Source organism: Chiloscyllium plagiosum, unplaced genomic scaffold (assembly GCF_037043375.1).
Source record: "Chiloscyllium plagiosum isolate Xiang-an unplaced genomic scaffold, Cpla_swu_hap1 HiC_scaffold_49, whole genome shotgun sequence".
In the NCBI taxonomy this organism is placed as follows: Eukaryota; Metazoa; Chordata; class Chondrichthyes; order Orectolobiformes; family Hemiscylliidae; genus Chiloscyllium; species Chiloscyllium plagiosum.
The window spans coordinates 6,742,348-6,758,667 of record NW_028270187.1 but is presented as its reverse complement, the minus strand read 5'-3'; the positions used below and the strand labels follow the sequence as shown (position 1 = coordinate 6,758,667).

Below are 16,320 nucleotides of genomic sequence, written 5' to 3'. Positions count from 1 at the left end.
ACTGAAGTACATATAAATCACGTCAACTGCTCCAATCTCATCAGTATTCTTCATTGCCAGGACTGGGGGTTTTGAGTTATAGGGAAAGGCTGAACAGGCTGTTGCTTTGTTCCCTGGACTGTCGGAGAATCAGATGTGACCTTTACACAGGATGTGAAAATCATGGGCATGATAGGGTGAATAGCCAAGGTGAATAGACTAGTGAAAAACTTGGAAACTAAAATTTAATGTTGAACCCAAGTAGCTGTTTGCCTGGAGACAAAAACATTTGAATTCAACCAATCAGTTGAAATTATAGCCCAAAGATATCAAATTCCAATCCAGTTTGAATTGAGTATATTGACAATCTTAAAAGCCAAAGACATATCTGAAACTCTGGAGGTATAAGACTGGGGAAAATTGAACAGTTAGGAGGCGAATTGCCAAGCCACCAGCATGTAAAAAGACTCCATGAAAGTTAGCTCTGTTAAAGGTACCTTTATCGATCAGTGACCTGTGAAGCACAATCCCCAAGAAGAACAAAAGACAACCGTATACAGAAAAGAACCAAAAGCACTTTTGAGATAAGCAGTTTTGTTTTGTAAATCTTAATCAGAAGTTCTATCGGACTAGTATTATAGGAGATAGGTTAGAGCAAGGAGTTGTAAATACTTGTTAGTTAGTCACTCTCTGTTATACTTAAAGTAAAGATGAATAGCTTTATTTATTAAACTGGTTCTAGGCCTGTCAAATTTTCACAGATTACTGCATGGGATAAATCTTTTCAGTGTTGCTGGTTTTAAATTCGCAAAGGGTTTACCCATGTCGTATCAAAACCAATGCCAACATGGGGAGCATGCCTGTGTGCAATTTGCCGGAAGAATGTTGTGTGTTGATTTATCAGGATGCCGGGTTGCTACTGAAATGTGAAGTGAGAAGTCAAATGCAGACTGCAATATCTGGCCTGTTTCGTTTCAGCTTCTTAAGGTTTAGAAAATTACCCACTCGGGATCAGAAATGGACGGATACAGGTCGGCAAATGAGGAAGAGACAGATCGAGTGAAGTATACATTTTTAAACTAAAAGTAAAAGGCACGAGTATTTTATAAAAAAAAGTCTTGCTCCTTTTTTGTACTTCATTTTTCAATATAAAGCGCATTCCTTTGTTTGTAAATTGGCGGGCTTTTCAAATTGGAAAGAAGGCCGTTGATGATTTGGTGCCGGTACTTTCCGCCCTCCTCCCCGTGCCCCCTCCGGATTGGGGAATGAGGCAGATATCTGATTGGGAATTGAAACAACATTAGGCGGGGCTGGACAATGGGACCAATCAGAAATGGCCGCCCCACCATTCCTCCCGAAGGTATAAGAGGCCGCAATGTGGGCGGAGTGCAGCATTCTCTGTGAAAGTGCTTGTGAGATTGTGACCATGTCCGGAAGAGGAAAGGGCGGTGGGAAAGGTCGCGCCAAGGCGAAGTCTCGGTCGTCCCGGGCTGGCCTGCAGTTCCCGGTGGGCCGTGTTCACAGGCTCCTGAGAAAGGGTAACTATGCTGAGCGTGTGGGTGCCGGAGCGCCGGTCTATCTGGCTGCGGTGCTGGAGTATCTGACGGCTGAAATCCTGGAGCTGGCTGGCAACGCGGCCCGGGACAACAAGAAGACCCGCATCATCCCCAGGCACCTGCAGCTGGCCGTGCGCAACGACGAGGAGCTCAACAAGCTGCTGGGAGGGGTGACCATCGCTCAGGGCGGGGTGCTGCCTAATATCCAGGCCGTGCTGCTGCCCAAGAAAACTTCCGCTGCTGGATCTGCTAAAAAATGAAGAGACCATCCTTGAATCTGACAACCCAAAGGCTCTTTTAAGAGCCACACACAGCATCTGTCAAAGGGGCTACACCGTCATTGCTGTTGGGTTTATTTTTACTTTTAATATGGAGAAGCTTGAACTTTGAACCTGAGATCAGTTCATTACTATCGCCTTGTTATTCAATACTTGTGGTTTGGACTGGGGTGTATAAAGTTAAAAATCACGCAACACCAACTTGTAGCCCAACAAGTTTATTTGTATGCACTAGCTTTCGGAGATTTCATCACGTGCTTGTAGAATATAAGATCGTAAGACACAGAATTTTTCGCAAACGTTTACAGTGTGCTGTAACTGAAACCATATATTAAAAGAAACCTGGATTGTTTGTTAATCTCTAATATTTTAGCATGACCATGTTAGTTTCAGTTTTTACAAATATAAATCGCAGAACATCTAATATTAAATTCTCAAGTGAACTTGAACAACTGGTGTCACGTTGGCCCAGATACTGCCTTTAAGGTGTAAGCTGCCCTGTGTGAAACTGTCTGTGCCAAAATGAAATCACACAACACCAGGTTATAGTCCAACAGGTTTAGTTGGAAGCACACTAGCTTTCGGTGCGTCGCTCCTTCATCGGGTGATAGTGGAGGGCTCAATCCTAACACAGAATTTATAGCAAAAAATTAGTGTTATGTAACTGAAATTATACATTGAAAAATTAATTCTGTTAAGCCTTTCATCTGTTAGAATACAGTGATAGTTTCACTTCTTTCATGTGTAAATCACAAAACCTTTGTGATTTCGGGGTCTTTTCTACATGTTAGTGGGCTTTTCAAATTTGAAAATGAGCCGTTGATCTTTTGGCGCCAATTCTATCCCATCCCCCATTAGTTAAATTCTGGAATTTATTATGACAAAATCTGCGATCACCGGAGAGCTCAGTACTTGGAACTTGACTGCCGTTGTCTGTGCCTTTCGTGTTTAACTGACTCCCTATTAATGCTTTAGTCAGCTCCTATGCACTTCCTAAAATATGATACCAATGTCCGCAAGTAGTCGATCTCTTGACGACAAATCTTTCCCATCCCCCAACGACGAGGCTTATGAATACCGAGACACAGAGGGAGATTCGCGGGAATTTATAATTCACTACCACAATGTCATGTTAAAATTATATTCCACAATCTGCTGTAATTAATTCTGCGAACACGGGAGATCTCATTAGTTATGACTTCACTGCCCATGTCAATATCGCTTATACCTCATTCCCTATTGACTAATTTGTTTTACGATTGCAATATTAATGCAACCCATCGTTCCCCGCTCTCTCGGAACGGTGGAGTGGCTCTGAAAAGAGCCGTTGTGTTTTCCGTTCTGCCTCGGGGCGAATGTGCAGGGCCAGCTATGCTCCGTTTAGGCGCGTTCCCCGCGGATCCGGCGGGCCAGCTGGATGTCTTTGGGCATGATGGTGACCCGCTTGGCGTGGATGGCGCACAGGTTGGTGTCCTCAAACAGTCCCACCAGGTAAGCCTCGCTGGCCTCCTGCAGGGCCATCACCGCCGAGCTCTGGAAGCGCAGGTCGGTCTTGAAGTCCTGAGCGATCTCTCGCACCAGGCGCTGGAAGGGCAGTTTGCGGATCAGCAGCTCGGTGGATTTCTGGTAACGACGGATCTCCCGCAGAGCCAATCCTCAAACAAGCTGCCCGGCTCTCAGGGCAACTCCATACACTCCTGTCACGGTAGGCGCTGCAAGACGTGTCAGTGTGGACATCGATACCACCATTACGAGTGGGGACACCTCCCACCTTGTACATGGCAGGTACTCATGTGACTCATCTAGGAGAAAGTGAGGACTGCAGATGCTGGAGATCAGAGCTGAAAATCCGTTGCTGGAAAAGCGCAGCAGGTCAGGCAGCATCCAAGGAGCAGGAGAGTCGACGTTTCGGGCATGAGCCCTTCTTCAGGAATGAGGAGAGTGTGCCAAGCAGGCTAAGATAAAAGGAAAGGAGGAGGGGAGTTGGAAATGCAATAGGTGGAAAGAGGTTAAGGCGAGGGTGATAGGCCGGAGTGGGGGTGGGGGTGGAGAGGTCAGGAAGAAGATTGCAGGTTCGGAAGGTAGTGCTGATTTCGAGGGTTGGGACTGAGACAAGGTGGGGGAGAGGAAATGACGACGGATGATACGATGTATAAGAAGGTTGATGGGGTGGTAGGAGCATACATCGTATCATCCGTCGTCATTTCCGGCACCACAAGGGATATATTTCCCTCCCCTCCCCTATCAGCGTTCCGAAAAGACACTCCCTCCGTGACTCCCTTGTCAGGTCCACACCCCCCACCAACCCAACTTCCACTCCCGGCACCTTCCCCTGCAACCGCAAGAAATGCAAAACTTGTGCCCACACCTCCCCCCTTACTTCCCTCCAAGGCCCCAAAGGATCCTTCCATATCCACCACAAATTCACCTGCACCTCCACACACATCATTTACTGCACCCGATGTGGCCTCCTCTACATTGGAGAGACAGGCCGCCTACTTGCTGAACGTTTCAGAGAACACCTCTGGGACACCCGGAGCAACCAACCCAACCGCCCCGTGGCTCAACACTTCAACTCCCCGAGGTAAAAACAATGACTGCAGATGTTGGAAACCAAATTCTGGATTAGTGGTGCTCAAGAGCACAGCAGGCAGCAGCCAAGGAGCTTCGAAATCGATGTTTCGGGAAAAAGCCCTTCATCAGGAATAAAGGCAGGGAGCCTGAAGCGTGGAGATAAGCTAGAGGAGGGTGGGGTTAGGGAGATAGTAACATAGAGTACAATGGGTGAGTGGGGGAGGAGATGAAGGTGATAGGTCAGGGAGGAGAGGGTGGAGTGGATAGGTGGAAAAGGAGATAGGCAGGTAGGACAAGTCATGGGGACAGTGCTGAGCTGGAAGTTTAGGAAATGACCTGGGAGTTGCAGTGGGAGAGGGACTCCCTGAGATTCTTGTAGAGAGAGGAGGAAAACTTCTTCAAGGCAGGCATCCTTGCAAGAGGATTCACAGTAGGTAAAAACAAGGTAAAAACGAGGTAAAAACAATGACTGCAGATGCTGGAAACCAGATTCTGGATTAGTGGTGCTGGAAGAGCACAGCAGTTCAGGCAGCAGCCAAGGAGCTTTGAAATCGACGTTTCGGGCAAAAGCCCTTCATCAGGAATAAAGGCAGTGAGCCTGAAGCGTGGAAAGATAAGCTAGAGGAGGATGGGGGTGGGGAGAAAGTAGCATAGAGTACAATGGGTGAGTGGGGGAGGGTTCCCCCTCCCACTCCACCAAGGACACGCAGGTCCTTGGACTCCTCCATCGCCAGACCATAGCAACACGACGGCTGGAGGAAGAGTGCCTCATCTTCCGCCGAGGAACTCTCCAACCAAAAGGGATGAACTTAGATTTCTCCAGTCTCCTCATTTCCCCTCCCCCCCACGTTGTCTCAGTCCCAACCCTCGAACTCAGTACCACCTTCCTAACATGCAATCTTCTTCCTGACCTCTCCACGCCCACCCCGGCCTATCACCCTCACCTTAACCTCCTTCCACCTATAGCCTTTCCAACGCCCCTTCCCCTACTCCCTACCTTTTATCTTAGCCTGCTCGGCACACTCTCTCCTTATTCCTGAAGAAGGGCTCATGCCCCAAACGTCGATTCTCCTTGGATGCTGCCTGACCTGCTGCGCTTTTCCAGCAACACATTTTCAGCTCTGATCTCCAGCCCTCACTTTCTCCGAGCAGAGAAAAGTGGCTGAGCAGCGGCTGATAGCTAAGTTCGGTACCCAGAGGGAGGGCCTCAACTGGGACCTTCGGTTCATATCACGTTACAGGTGACCAATATTGCACTATATACACACATATACTCCTACACCCACGTGCACACAGACACCCAAACACACCCTTACAGACACACAGTCCCACATGCACCCCTTACAGACTTAAGACACTCTACACTCACTACACACACACACATACACTTTCTCATACTCAACCCTCAACCCAGACAGACACACATCCTCAATATCAACATTCAATGGCCAGCTCTGTCCTGTCTGAACTCGAGGTGTAATTCCCACTGCCATTGTTTAAGGCTTTCTGTTGAAAGTACCATTGAAAGTAGGGTCCAGTACCTCGGCTCAGTACACACTCTGGAATGAGATGACTCCCAATCAGGATCTCCATTTTAGTGGCTCTGGCGGTGAGGAAAACCCCAGCAACAGGAACTGGAAGAAAACAAGAAAAAGAGGAAATGAAAGATCGGACGCTGAAATTATCTCTTTTTCACAGATGTTATCTTCGATGACAGGTTAATAATTGATGGAAAGGAGAAATAAAACAAGCGAGATTTCACATCATTGCAAAGTCTCCCTTTGGTGTAAAATCTACATTTCAAAAGATTTGTCTTAAGTATGGATAGGCAAATCATCCAACCACTGCCTGTCGATGTTCCATGGTGTTACTATCACTGTCCACACCCCACTGCACTATCAACATCCGTCACTGACCCCACCCTCTTCCCAATATCAACTTCCTGAGGGTTACCACCACTGTCCCCATCCTCAATATCAACATCCTGAGGGTTACTGTTACTGTCCCCACCACCACCTCACTGTCAACATCCTGTGGGTTACCATCACTGTCCCCAACTCTACACTACTATGAACATCTTTGGTGTTACCATCGGTCTCCCCCAGCTCATATTGTCTAAGCTTCTACCTTTCTCCGATGAATTGCTTAACAAGTAATTCTGGTATCAGAGGTCGACAGCACAGATCTTCAGCCGACTGAATCCATACCAGTCAAAAGCAACCAACTCTCTATTCTCTTATACAATTTGCTGTTCAGGTGAGACCCTGCCTGCTGGTTAGAAACAGCACAGTGCTAATTGCCCTCTTGACTTTTGCTGATGTTGATGATTGTGTGTACGGTTCTGCAGTGGTTGGAGTATTCCCAGTAAATCTCACAACCTTGTAGAAAATATATTGAATTGGGTTGAACGGAGCGGTTTAATGAGGTACTGTCTCCCTCCCCTACCTCATTTCCAGGTGGGCATTCAGCTCTAGGACTGACACAGGGATGCCTGTGATTAAACCAAACTTAGGCACTTTTCTGAGGCAGGAGTTGTTGCTGTGTTCAGCAACAAACATTACTCTCACCATTCAGTCAGAGAGTTACAGAGTAACAGAGAGGGTCATAGAGAGGCAGGGAAAACAAAGAGAGACATAGACATACAGAGGGACATAGAGTTATAAAGAAACATAGTGATAGAGAGTCAGAGAGAAACACAAGATCACAGAGTCATCGACATTAATCAAAATAGAGAGTTAAAGCAAGTCATGGACAGTCAGTTACAGAGAGAGATAGATGTATAGAGACGGGGAGAGACCTCGCGGTTTGTACAAAGTGCCTCACTGGGAGGGGCGATCTCTCCTGTCCCCCTCCACCCCCCAATAACCACCATCCTGACCCTCGGGAACGGGACATGTTGACACAGTCCGCTCTCCTTCGGCGCTTTTCCTTCCCGCGTGGCCCCGGCGCCATTTTAGCTTCAGGCCCCGCGCAAGATGGCGGTTAACGGCCGCCTCGTGCCCCAAGTGACCGTTAGCAGCTGCTTCAGGGGAAAGACTCTTTAAAGGGACAACCCTTTCAGGAGAGAGAAACAACAGGGCCGGCTCCGGGACTCGCCAAACTCAATAATAATGACAAATACACACACAGACAGAGAGGTGGGAGTGAACAAGAAATTGTGCGGCGGCACATCAAGACCAAAGGCCACTCTCCTGAAGGACGGCTGCCCCGGACTCGAAACGTTGACTCCGCTTTCTCTCTGTCTGTCTCTGGACAGATGCTGCCAGGCCTGAAGCACAAACAAGGTCCTCGAGGGTGAGTCCGAGTTCAGGATCCTGTTAAGGTTCGGTTGGTAGATGGATGACAGTGTGGGAGGGTATGCAATGGGATTAGAAGAATAGAGGCGGAGACTGTTTCCTAAATGGGGAAAGGTTTCGGAAATCTGAAGCACAAAGGGACTTGGGAGTCCGAGTTCAGGATTCTCTTCAGGTTAACAGGCAGGTTCAGTTGGCGGTTAGGAAGGCAAATGTAATGTTAACATTCATTTCGAGAGGTTAAGATCAACGCAGTGTGGGCTCTCCTGGAATAGAGTGTGTGGGCAAAACATGACAAAGAGGAGGAGACCAAGCCCTTGTAGTAAGTGAGGTGTAGTAAACACTTTTGAAAGACTGCAATGACCTCTCCGAAAATAATGATTAGAATGAGGTCAGCCAGGTGTACCTCATAGAATCTGTGTTCCCTGATTGGGCTGGTGGTTTGGTCCAATCAGGGAGTCCTGGCTGACAGATATAAACAGGAGATAGGTGGGAGGGATGGGGGCTTGCTGGGTCTGTATTGTCTGTACTTTTGTATGTAACAGTATTGTCTAATGTACAAATGTCATTGTCACTGTCTTGTCATATGTGGAACTGGGATTTGAGGTTTGTCCTCATCTCCCTGTAAAATGGTTGAATGGTAGGGTTTGGGGCCTAGCTTTGCTGCTCCTCTCCCTTGTAACATTGCTGTCTCTTATGTACAGCTGTAAATTGTTTTTGTAAACTGTGTTTGTAATTTGTTTAATAAAATATAAATATAACCAGGAGAAGAAAAAAAAATTAAAAAAAATAAACAGGAGATAGGTGGGAGGGATGGGGGCTTGCTGGGTCTGTATTGTCTGTACTTTTGTATGTAATGGTATTGTCTAATGTACAAATGTCATTGTCACTGTCTTGTCATATGTGGAACTGGGATTTGAAGTTTGTCCTCATCTCCCTGTAAAATGGTTGAATGGTAGGGTTTGGGGCCTAGCTTTGCTGCTCCTCTCCCTTGTAACATTGCTGTCTCTTATGTACAGCTGTAAATTGTTTTTGTAAACTGTGTTTGTAATTTGTTTAATAAAATATAAATATAACCAGGAGAAGAAAAAAAAATTAAAAAAAATAAACAGGAGATAGGTGGGAGGGATGGGGGCTTGCTGGGTCTGTATTGTCTGTACTTTTGTATGTAATGGTATTGTCTAATGTACAAATGTCATTGTCACTGTCTTGTCATATGTGGAACTGGGATTTGAGGTTTGTCCTCCTCTCCCTGTAAAATGGTTGAATGGTAGGGTTTGGGGCCTAGCTTTGCTGCTCCTCTCCCTTGTAACATTGCTGTCTCTTATGTACAGCTGTAAATGTTTTTTGTAAACTGTTTGTTTGTAATTTGTTTAATAAAATATAAATATAAACAGGAAAAAAAAACAGGAGATATTAACAGGTCCAGGCAGCGGGCCGTGGAGGGGGTCGTTAGGGCCGACTGCCTGCCCCTCTTCCGCAGTTACGTTAGAGCCCGGGTGTCCTTGGAGAAGGAGCACGCGGTGTCCACCAACACCCTGGAGTTGTTCAGGGAGAGGTGGGCGCCGCAGGGAGTGGAGTGCATCATTTCTCCCTCCAACTCTATTTTGATTTAGTCCCTACCCTTCCCTTCACTGTTTTGATCACACAGCACTGCCCTTTGATGTGAAGGGCAGTGTTTGTCACTGGCCACCCGGGTGTTTTCCTATCTTCCTGGTGGTGGAAATTGAATAAAGATTCGTGCACCTTGTGTCTCTCACTGTGTCTCACACCTGCGCACACACACCATGGGTGCTGGGGAAAAAAATAAGCACTACCGCACTTAGGTGGTAGTGTGGGGGTTAAAGGAAAAAAAAAATTAAAAAGAGGGAAGTGTCACTGCCCTCTGATGTGAAGGGCAGTGCTTGTCACTGGCCACCCGGGTGTTTTCCTATCTTCCTGGTGGTGGAAATTGAATAAAGATTCGTGCACCTTGTGTCTTCCACTGTGTCTCACACCTGCACACACACACCATGGGTGTTGGGGAAAAAAAATAATAAGCACTACCGCAGTTAGGTGGTAGTGTGGGGGTTAAAGGAAAAAAAATATTAAAAAGAGGGAAGTGTCACTGCCCTCTGATGTGAAGGGCAGTGCTTGTCACTGGCCACCTGGGTGTTTTCCTATCTTCCTGGTGGTGGAAATTGAATAAAGATTCGTGCACTTTGTGTCTTCCACTGTGTCTCACACCTGCACACACACACCATGGGTGCTGGGGATAAAATAAGCACTACCGCACTTAGGTGGTAGTGTGGGGTTAAGAAAGAAAAAAAAAAGAACAGGAGTGGCACACGGAAAAAATAAATAAATAAATAAACAGGAGATAGGTGGGAGGGATGGGGGCTTGCTGGGTCTGTATTGTCTGCACTTTGTATGTAACAGTATTGTCTAATGTACAAATGTCATTGTCACTGTCTTGCCATAAGTGGAACTGGGATTTGAGGTTTGCTCTCATCTCCCTGTAAAATGGTTGGGGTTTGGGGCCTAGCTTTGCTGCTCCTCTCCCTTGTAACATTGCTGTCTCTTATGTACAGCTGTAAATGTTTTTTGTAAACTGTTTGTTTGTAACTTGTTTAATAAAATATAAATATAAACAGGAAAAAAAACCAGGAGATATTAACAGGTCCAGGCAGCGGGCCGTGGAGGGGGTCGTTAGGGCCGACTGCCTGCCCCTCTTCCGCGGTTACATTAGAGCCCGGGTGTCCTTGGAGAAGGAGCACGCGGTGTCCACCAACACCCTGGAGTTGTTCAGGGAGAGGTGGGCGCCGCAGGGAGTGGAGTGCATCATTTCTCCCTCCAACTCTATTTTGATTTAGTCCCTACCCTCCCCTTCACTGTTTTGATCACACAGCACTGACCTTTGATGTGAAGGGCAGTGTTTGTCACTGGCCACCCGAGTGTTTTCCTATCTTCCTGGTGGTGGAATTTGAATAAAGATTGGTGCACTTTGTGTCTTTTACTGTGTCTCACACCTGCACACACACACACCATGGGTGCTGAGGATAAAATAAGCACTACCGCACTTAGGTGGTAGTGTGGGGGTTAAAAAAAACAGGAGATGCTGAGTCTCCTCAGTTAGGGGACTGACTCTGTGCTTCTGTCAGTTTCTGCTTCCTTTTTTTTGGAAAGTGAAACCGGATTACTGAACTGGCAGAATTATTTAGCAAGTTGTCTAATGTACAACTGTCACTGCTGTTGTCTCTTTACATCTTTGTGAAACTGGGATTTGAGGTTTGTCCTCATGTCCCTGAAAAATGTATGGTAGGGTTTGGGGCCTGGCTTTGCTGCTCCTCTCCCTTGTAAAATTGCTGTCTCTTGTATGCAGCTGTAAATGTAACTGTTTGTTGTAAACTGTTTTTGCAATTTGTTTAATAAAAATAATAAACAGGAGATGCTGAGTCTCCTCAGTTAGGGGACTGACTCTGTGCTTCTGTCAGTTTCTGCTTCCTTTTTTTTGGAAAGTGAAACCGGATTACTGAACTGGCAGAATTATTTAGCAAGTTTGTTAACTGGCATTCCTTTTCATGAGGACTGATCGTTAAACTCCTGATGCGCATAATGTGTTTCACGTGTAACTCAGTTCTCATTAGGGGATTGTTGTTTCACTGGCTGGTTACAGCCTGTGTGTTACTCTTTTCTCTTTCTGAGAAAAAGACAATGTTAATTTTGTGGTAGGGCTTAGCCCTTGGACTGTAGTTTTCTTTGTTTTTTGTATGTGTCTTCACTTTTTATTGGTGTTTCGACTGAGTCCTGTGGAAGACATACATTTTACCAGAGGAGCTGTTCCTGTGGGGAGGCCTCGCCCTGGGACTGGGCCTCTGAAGATTGAGCACCTGTGTATGTGCTGGGAGGTGAGCACTTGCTGTAACCTGGAGTTTGGGAGTAGACTTTTCTTTCAGGAGTGGACCAACCCCTGTGAGTTAACTGCACCTGTACTATGTTCCTGTGAGTGGGCCTGGTTTTCCAAGGCTGGGCCAGGACTCTATGGAGACTGAACAACTGTGTGCTGTGGGGTGTGCATTTTCTGCCTTCAGGAGTTGACTCTGCCATTGGTTGTGCACTGTTTTTAGCAACGGACTCTGCAGTTTGAAGTGGACTCTAATTCTGACATTGCACATTGTACTCTGGAGTGGACTCCTCCTGGAAATGGATTCCATATCTTGAAGACTGTGTATGGATTTGGACTGTCTACCAGAAAGGACTCTTTTTTTTGGTAACTAACTGTATTGTGGTGTTTCCTGGATCGATCATCCGCAATGTCTTGCGTGTCCCTGGGTCTGGCAGGCCTTACTGTGAGCTGGGAGGCTCATGGGTCGTCCTGAAAGCTGTCACCCCGAGAGCCGGAGGGTGGGTAGGCCATCCTGTGAACTTGAAGGTTGATAGACTGTCCTGAAAGCCGGATGGTGGGTAGGCCACCCTGATGCCAGTCGCCCTGAGAGCCAGATGGTGGGTAGGCCATTCTGAGTGCTGGCATCCCGATAAGGGGTAATCGGGACAGGCTTTCCTAGAGGTGGTCGAAAGGTGTCAGAGCAGCCGAGAGCCAGAAGGCGCGTGGGGGTGGGCTGAGATCCGGAAGGCTTGTGGACTACCCTACACACTGTCGTCCCAGGGAAGGGGACGGGCTGTCCTAGAGGTGGCCGAAAGGTGTGCCAGGATAGCCCACTGATCGGAGGTGCAACGGGGTGGGTGAGAGCCCAATGGTATGTAGGGGCAGACCGAGAGCCAGAAGACGGGTAGCCGTCGTCGGCGCTGTCACCCCGGGCAGGTACCGGGGCGGGCTGCCCCAGAGGTGGTCGAAAGGTGCTGAGGGTGGTTAGTGAAGCAGGAAGGTGGGTAGGCGGTCCTGACCGCTGTCACCCTGGGTGGGCTGTCCTGGGTGTGTCAGGGTGGACCGAGAACTGGAAGGGGCATGGGGTGGACCGAGAGCCAGAAGGTGGGTAGGGGTGGGCTGCCTTAGAGTGGGAGGGGTGGGGGCCTGCTGAGTCTGTATTGTCTGCACTTTTGTATGTAACAGTATTGTCTACCGTACAACTGTCATTGTTGATGTCTCTTTATATTTTTATATGTGAAACTGGGATTTGAGGTTTGTCCTCATGTCCCTGTAAACTGTTTGAATGGTAGTGTTTGGGGCCTGGCTTTGCTGTTCCTCTCCCTTGTAAAATTGCTGTCTCTTGTATGCAGCTGTAAATGTAACTGTTTGTTGCAAACTGTTTTTGTAATTTGTTTAATAAAAAACCAGGAGATTCTGAGTCTCCTCAGTTTAGGGGACTGACTCTGTGCTGGCTGGTGCCACTGTCAATGTGTTACTGTTGGTTTCTGCTACCCTTTTTTTTGGAGGGCGAAACCTGATTCCTGAACTGGCTGAATTATTTAGCCAGTTTGTTAATTGGCATTCCTTTTAGTGAGGACTGATTGTTAAACTCCTGATGCACATAATGTGTTTCAGGTGTAACTCAGTTCTCATTAGGGGGTTGTTGTTTCACTTGCTGGTTACAGCCTGTGTGTTACTCTTTTCTCTCCTTTCTCTTTCTGAGAAAAAGACAATGTTAATTTTGTGGTAGGGCTTAGCCCTTGGACTCTGGTTTCCTTTGGTTCTTTTTGTATGTATCTTCACTGTTTTTGGTGTTTGGACTGAGCCCTTGTGGAAGACATACATTTTACCAGAGGAGCTGTTCCTGTGGGGAGGCCTAGCCCTGGGACTGGGCCTTTGAAGATTGAACACCTTTGTGTGTGCTGGGAGGTGAGCACTTGCTGTATCCTGGAGTTTGGCAGTAGACCTTTCATTCGGGAGTGGACTAAACCCCTGTGAGTTAACTGCACCTGTCCAATGTACTATGTTCCTGTGAGTGGGCCTGGTTTTCCAAGGCTGGGCCAGGACTCCATGGAGACTGAACACCTGTGTTCTTCGGGGTGTGCATTTGCTGCCTTCAGGAGTGGACTCTGCAGTTTGGAGTGGACTCCATTTTGGACAATGCACCTCAAAAACTGTAGTGGACTACATTTCTGTGAATGGACTCTGTATTCTGTAGACTCTACGTTTGGACTGTGTACCAGAAAGGACTCTTTTTTTGGCAATTAACTGTATTGTGGTGTTTTTTTGGGTTATCACCTGCACTGTCTTGTGTCCCTGGGTCTGGCAGATCTTACAGTGAGCTGGGAGGCTCATGGGTCATCCTGAAAGTTGTCACCCCGACAGCCGGAGGATGGGTAGGCCATCCTGTGAACCTGAAGGTTGGTAGGCTGTCCTGAAAGCTGGAGGGTGGGTAGGCCACCCTTATGCCAGTCGCCCTGAGAGCCAGATGGTGGGTAGGGTTCTGAGCGCTGTTGTCCCAAGAAGGGGTGATCCGGACGAGCTATCCTAGAGGTGTTTGAAAGTTGCCAGAGCAGCCGAGAGCCAGAAGGTGCCTAGGGGGCGGGCTGAGATCCAGAAGGCTTGTGGGCTACCCTGCACGCTGTCATCCCAGGGAAGGGGAAGGGCTGTCCTAGAGGTGGCCGGAAGGTGCATCGGGGTGAGTGAGTGAGAGCCCAATGGCAGATAGGGGCAGACCGAGAGCTGTCTTCAGCGCTGTCACCCCGGGCAGGTACCGGGGCGGACTGCCCCAGAGGTGGTCGAAAAGTGTGTCAGGTGGACTGAACTGGAAGGGGCATGGGGTGGACGGAGAGCTGGAAGGGGCCTTAGAGTGGCCAGAAGGTGGGAGGAATGGGTGCTTGCTGGGTCTGCACTGTTTATGTAACTGGATTAGCTTTTTATGTACAGATGTCATTGTTGCTGTCTTTTATATGTGGAACTGGGATTTGAGGTTTGTCCTCATCTCCCTGTAAACTGGTTGAATGGTAGGGTTTGGGGCCTAGTTTTGCTGCTCCTCCCTTGTAAAATTGCTATTGTGTATAGCTGTAAATGTAAACTGTTTTGTAATTTGTTTAATAAAATATTATAAACAGGAGATTCAGAGTCTTCTCAGTTTAGGGAACTGGCTCTGTGCTGGCTGGGCCACAGTCAGTATGTTACTGTTGGTTTCTGCTTTTTTCTGGGGTGGAAACCTGATTACTGAATTGGCTGAATTACTTAGCCAGTTTGTTAACTGGGATTCCTTTGGTGAGGAATGATGTCCAAACTCCTGATGCACACAATGTCTTTCAGATGTAACTCAATTCTCATTAGGGGATTAGATTACTTAGTGTCGAAACAGGCCCTTCGGCCCAACAAGTCCACACCGACCCACCGAAGCACAATTCACCCATACCCCTACATGTTCCCCATTTTACCTAACACTACGGGCAATTTAGCATAGCCAATTCACCTGACCTGCACATCTTTGGACTGTGGGAGGAAACCGGAGCACCCGGAGGAAACCCACGCAGACACGGGGAGAATGTGCAAACTCCACACAGTCAGTCGCCTGAGTCGGGAATTGAACCTGGGTCTCTGGCGCTGTGAGGCAGCAGTGCTAACCACTGTGCCACTGTGCCGCCCACAAACAGTGTTGTTTCACTGGTTGGTTGCAGCCTGCGTGTTACTGTTTCACTTTTGAGAAAAGGACAAATGTTGATTTTTGTGGTATGTCTTAGCCCTTGGACTTTTTTTCTTTTTTTTTAGTATGTGTCTTCAGTTTTTTTATGTTTGGACTGAGTCCGTGAGAAATTACAACCTTCCGGATGAGCTGTTCCTGTAGGGAGGCCTAGCCCTGGGACTGGGCCTTTGAAGATTGACCACCTGTGCATGTGCTGGGAGGCGAGCACTTGCTGTATTTTTGAGTTTGGAAGAAGACTTTTCCTTTAGTAGTGGACCAAACCCCTGGGAGTTAACTGCACCTTTTACAATATACTGTGTTCCTGTGAATGGGCCTGGTTCTTCAAGGGTGGGCCAGGACTCCATGGAGATTGAATACCTGTGTGCTGTGGGGTATGCATTTGCTGCCTTAGAGTGGACTCTTTCCTCAGTTGTGGACTCTGTCTTTAGCAACAAACTCTCTGCAGTTTGGAGTGGACTCCATTTCTGACAATGCACTTTGTATACTGGAGTGGACTCCATTCCAGGGAATGGGGTGTACATTTTGAAGAGAACTGTCTATGCTAATGAATTCTGTACCTGAAAGGACTCTGTTTGTTAATAATTAACTCTGTCATATGATTTGTTGGGATTATCACCTGCACTGTCTTGTATGTCCCTGGGTCTGGCAGGCCTCACCTGAGAGCTGGAAGACTCCTAGGTCGTCCTGAAAACTGTCAACCCGAGAGCCAGAAGGTGGGTAGGCCGTTCTGAGCGCTGTCGTCCCGTGAAACGGTGATCGGGGCGGGCTGCCCTAGAAGTGATCAGAAGATGTGTCAGAGCAGCTGAGAGCTAGAAGACACGTAGAAGGCCAAGATCCAGAAGGCTTGTGGGCTGCCCGGCACACACTCATACCAGGGGAAGGGGACAGGATGTCCTAGAGGTGGCCGAAAGGTGTCTCAGGGCAGTCTACAGGCCACATGGCACATCAGGGTGGGTGAGAGCCCAATGGTACGAAGGGGCAGTCCAAGATCCAGAAAGCGGGTAGGCCATCCTCGGCGCTGCTACCCAAGGTGGGTACTGCGGCGGGCTGTCCTAGAGGTGGTCGGAAGGCG

The 16,320-nt window shown here is 47.8% G+C and overlaps 1 protein-coding gene and 1 long non-coding RNA gene across 2 annotated transcripts; one reads left to right on the top strand and one right to left on the bottom strand.

The window, feature by feature from the left end:
- Nucleotides 1–1,339: 1,339 nt before the first annotated feature.
- Nucleotides 1,340–1,910, top strand: LOC148135444 (histone H2A-like). Its single transcript, XM_087984685.1, has one exon. It carries the CDS (start codon nt 1,355–1,357, stop codon nt 1,793–1,795), a length of 441 nt encoding a protein of 146 aa, XP_087840811.1. The 5' UTR covers nt 1,340–1,354; the 3' UTR covers nt 1,796–1,910.
- A 121-nt stretch (nt 1,911–2,031) lies between these two features.
- On the bottom strand, nt 2,032–16,034 carry LOC148135443 (uncharacterized). Its single transcript, XR_015755164.1, has 3 exons — nt 15,905–16,034; nt 5,929–6,021; nt 2,032–2,438 (listed from the first exon to the last, which is right to left on the bottom strand). It is a non-coding gene; the product is annotated as an uncharacterized LOC148135443 (long non-coding RNA).
- Nucleotides 16,035–16,320: the final 286 nt, after the last annotated feature.